Consider the following 3192-nt stretch of genomic DNA (forward strand, 5'->3'; position numbering starts at 1 on the left):
CTCTTCTGGAGAAGCCTCTGCACCGGACCCCCCACAATGTCCCAAGAGCCACTGGCCGGACGCCGGGCCCCCAGCACGCCGGAGCGCCGGCGAGGACGGGTGGCCCAGGGGGTGGAGCAGCGCCTGGAGGGGAGCCACTTGGGCCCTCGCCACGCTTCTGGAACCGATGCTAGGACGGCTTCCAAGTCAGAAGGTGAAGATTATCAAAAACAATTTAATGCAATTGTGGGGAGCAAAGGGGGCGCTGTGAGTAAAGGCCAAGCCTGGAAGGAGGCGGCCCTGGTTTAATCTGGCCTCCTCCTGGCTGTGTGACCCTGGGCAAGTCATTCACCCCCCACCACTGCCCAGCCCTGACCCTTCTGCCTTAAGAGACAGAAGAAAAGGAGTTTTTAAAAAATATGATGTACCAAAATCAATTTGAAAAGGAAGCTATAAGCAGGTGCCGCTTTGAAGTCAGTGAGTGGCCTTCGAGAACCCCCCAAGCCCTTGGGGGGCCCTGCCTGGGGGTGACACCAGGGGGCCGGCCTGCCCTCTGCCCTCCGGCCGCTGGATCTCCGGCCTTCCAGGCCAGCCCTGGCCAGGCTCAGGGGCTCCTCCCCAGGGAGCCCTCCAGGAGGCACCAGAAGGGCTGGGAGAAAGGAGCGGAGCAGAGCGAGCAGCGGAGGGTCCGAGATCTGTTACTGGGTACAAAAAAGCTACAAAATGCCATAAAAAAGGAGTCCCCGAGCTCGGCCCTCGGAGGGGCTCAAGGCACTGACGGGCCGGCCGAGACAGGCCGGAATCGGACGTGGCACTACAGACGGCCGGCCGGGGGCATCGGCCAGGAATCGCTCCGGGCCCGCAGCCTAGGCCGGAGCAGGGATCTGGGCAGGGCGGCCGGCCGGGCACACACGCCGCTCGGCCGCTCGTGACTCGGCACAAAAACAGGCACAATTTCCCCCAAAGCCGCGCGAGCAGCCCTGACACGTGGCTTCATTCGGGCCCACGAGAGCGGCCAGACGGACGCTCGGGCGGACTCAGGGGAGCCGGAAGTGGCGCCGAGGCCGGGCCGGGCGGCCGTCACAGGTCCGGGGGCTGCTCCCAGGGGTAGCACATGCAGCAGCCGCCCCCCGACGCCCCGAAGTCCTTCTTGTCCCCCCCGAGGAGGCCGTCGGTGGCCGAGTGCTCGGCGATGATGTCCTCCACTCTGGTGACGTAGAGCAGCGAGAGCAGCACCCCCAGGAACTGCAACGGAGAGCAGAGCGTCACCCCGGGAAGGAAGCTGCCTTGCGGCCCAGGGCTCTGGGTTCAAATCCAGCCTGTCACCAGTTACCAGCCCCGACAGCATCCGCAGGCCGAGGCCCGCACGAGGAACCCGAGGAAAGACTTGGCAGTGTCGGTGTGGCCCGTAAACTAGGGCTGTGCTCAGCGGCCATCAGTTCTATTCATGAGGGCTGGGGGGAGATCTGGGTGCGAATCCCGCCCCAGACCAGCCCTAGCTGGGGCTCTGGGTCAGTGTCATCTCTCGGTGCTCTGAGAGACTTTGAGGAGGTGCCGGTCTGCGGCAGGGAGTGAGATCCCCGTCCCCGGGGCTCCCTGTGTCCCCAAAACCCTGGGCCCCGTCCTGCAGGAGCAGAGCAGCCTTTAAAGCACCTCCTTCTGCCCTCACAAGTCTGGGGGCTACAGAGGCTCCCGGGACAGCCCCAAGCTTGGGGCTCCCTTGGGGGGGAGTGGGGGAGTCTCACCTGGGGCAGCAGGATGCCCAGCAGCACGCCGGCCATGATGGTGTAGTTGTCCGTGAACCAGATGATCACGGCGTTGGTGCAGCCGCGGATGTAGATGGTGTTCAGGAGGCTGAGGCGCTGCCGGGGGACAAGGAGGGACAGACGCCAGCCTGGCACCGGGCCCAGCTCCGCGCCACACGAGGGTGGCCACCGGCCCGACCACGCCAGGGTCCGGGCTGGCCGCCTCATTCCCCAGCGGGGAGAGACAAGGGCCCCCCCAGCTCTGACCCCCTACATCCTAGAGTCCCCCGCTCTGACACCCCAGATTCTAGGGCCCCCCAGCTCTGACACCTCACATCCTAGGGGCCCTCAGCTCTGACACCCCAGATTCTAGGGGCCCCCCAGCTCTGACACCTCACATCCTAGGGGCCCCCCACTCTGACACCCCAGATTCTAGGGCCCCCCACTCTGACACCTCAGATTCTAGGGGCCCCCGCTCTGACACCCCAGATTCTAGGGGCCTTTCTAGTTCAGACACTGCAGGTGGCACAGTGAGGCCGGGAGGCCGGCCGACCAGGACCAAGTTCTGGGCTCCCTGACGTGACCAGGCATGTGGATGTCGTGTCCTGGCGCCTAAGACATGGGCCGAGCCCCGATAGCAGGGAGGCTGAGAACGTGCCGGCCTTCTCCCTCGTCCCCCCTCCCCAGCTCTCCCTCCTTCGTGGAGCCCCGGGCTGGGGGCCTGGAGGCAGGCAGCGGCCAGTTTCTTATCTGTAAAATGCCTCGAGGAGCCCGAGGGGGGCCCAGGCTCAGTTCAAAGAGCTCTCAGAACAGGGTCGCCCCTGTAGAGGCTGGGCCAGGCCCTGTGGCCGGGATGCTGCTGTCAGCACCGGGAGGGGATGGGAAGGAGCCCCCGGCTCCGGCTCTGGCTCCGAAGGCCTCACCTCTTGGTCAATGGTTTTGTAGCCACACATAGTGTTGATGACGTCGGTCTGAAACAGAGAAAGTCGAGCCAACGAGGGGAGGCAACGAGGCGACTCTCCCCATTTTTAGCCACTTAAAAACATGCTTTTGAGAAGGGTCCAGACAGCAGGCTGCTAGAGGAGTTCAGCACACAAAGGGTTAAAAACCCGGCATAGATCTTTCTTGTCTGGGTTTTTAGGGAGAAATCTAGCCTGATCCAGGAGCCCCCGTTCTTCGCAGCGCTCACAGCCCTTCAGTTGGGCGGCCAACACTCAATCATAAAGTGCCTACTGTGTGCTGGTTCAGCCTGTCTGCCCTTGAGAAGCTCCCCATCTACTAGGGGAGCCCAGAGGGGAGGCTCGGCGGCTCCCTCTCTCCTCCTGTCCCTCCCTTTTCTTTCTCCGCTCTCTGTCGCTCTCTCTCCCTTCTCTATCCTCTCTCACCTCCCTCCCTCCTTCTTTCTCTCCCTCCTTCTCTTCCCACACTCCTCCCTCCCTCTCTCTCTCTCTCTCTCTCTCTCTCTCTC

The 3192-nt window shown here is 63.6% G+C and overlaps 1 protein-coding gene across 1 annotated transcript; it reads right to left on the minus strand.

Annotated features, from left to right (window-relative positions):
* Positions 1-194: 194 nt before the first annotated feature.
* LOC123254505 (tetraspanin-15-like) lies at positions 195-3081 on the minus strand. The gene is made up of 3 exons (XM_044683510.1): positions 2648-3081; positions 1725-1841; positions 195-1224 (listed from the first exon to the last, which is right to left on the minus strand). The coding sequence occupies exons 1-3, from the start codon at positions 2675-2677 to the stop codon at positions 1060-1062; spliced, it is 312 nt and encodes a 103-aa protein (XP_044539445.1). The 5' UTR covers positions 2678-3081; the 3' UTR covers positions 195-1059.
* Between the last annotated feature and the right edge of the window lie 111 nt (positions 3082-3192).

The sequence above is a fragment of the Gracilinanus agilis genome, unplaced genomic scaffold, assembly GCF_016433145.1.
Source record: "Gracilinanus agilis isolate LMUSP501 unplaced genomic scaffold, AgileGrace unplaced_scaffold2344, whole genome shotgun sequence".
In the NCBI taxonomy this organism is placed as follows: domain Eukaryota; kingdom Metazoa; phylum Chordata; class Mammalia; order Didelphimorphia; family Didelphidae; genus Gracilinanus; species Gracilinanus agilis.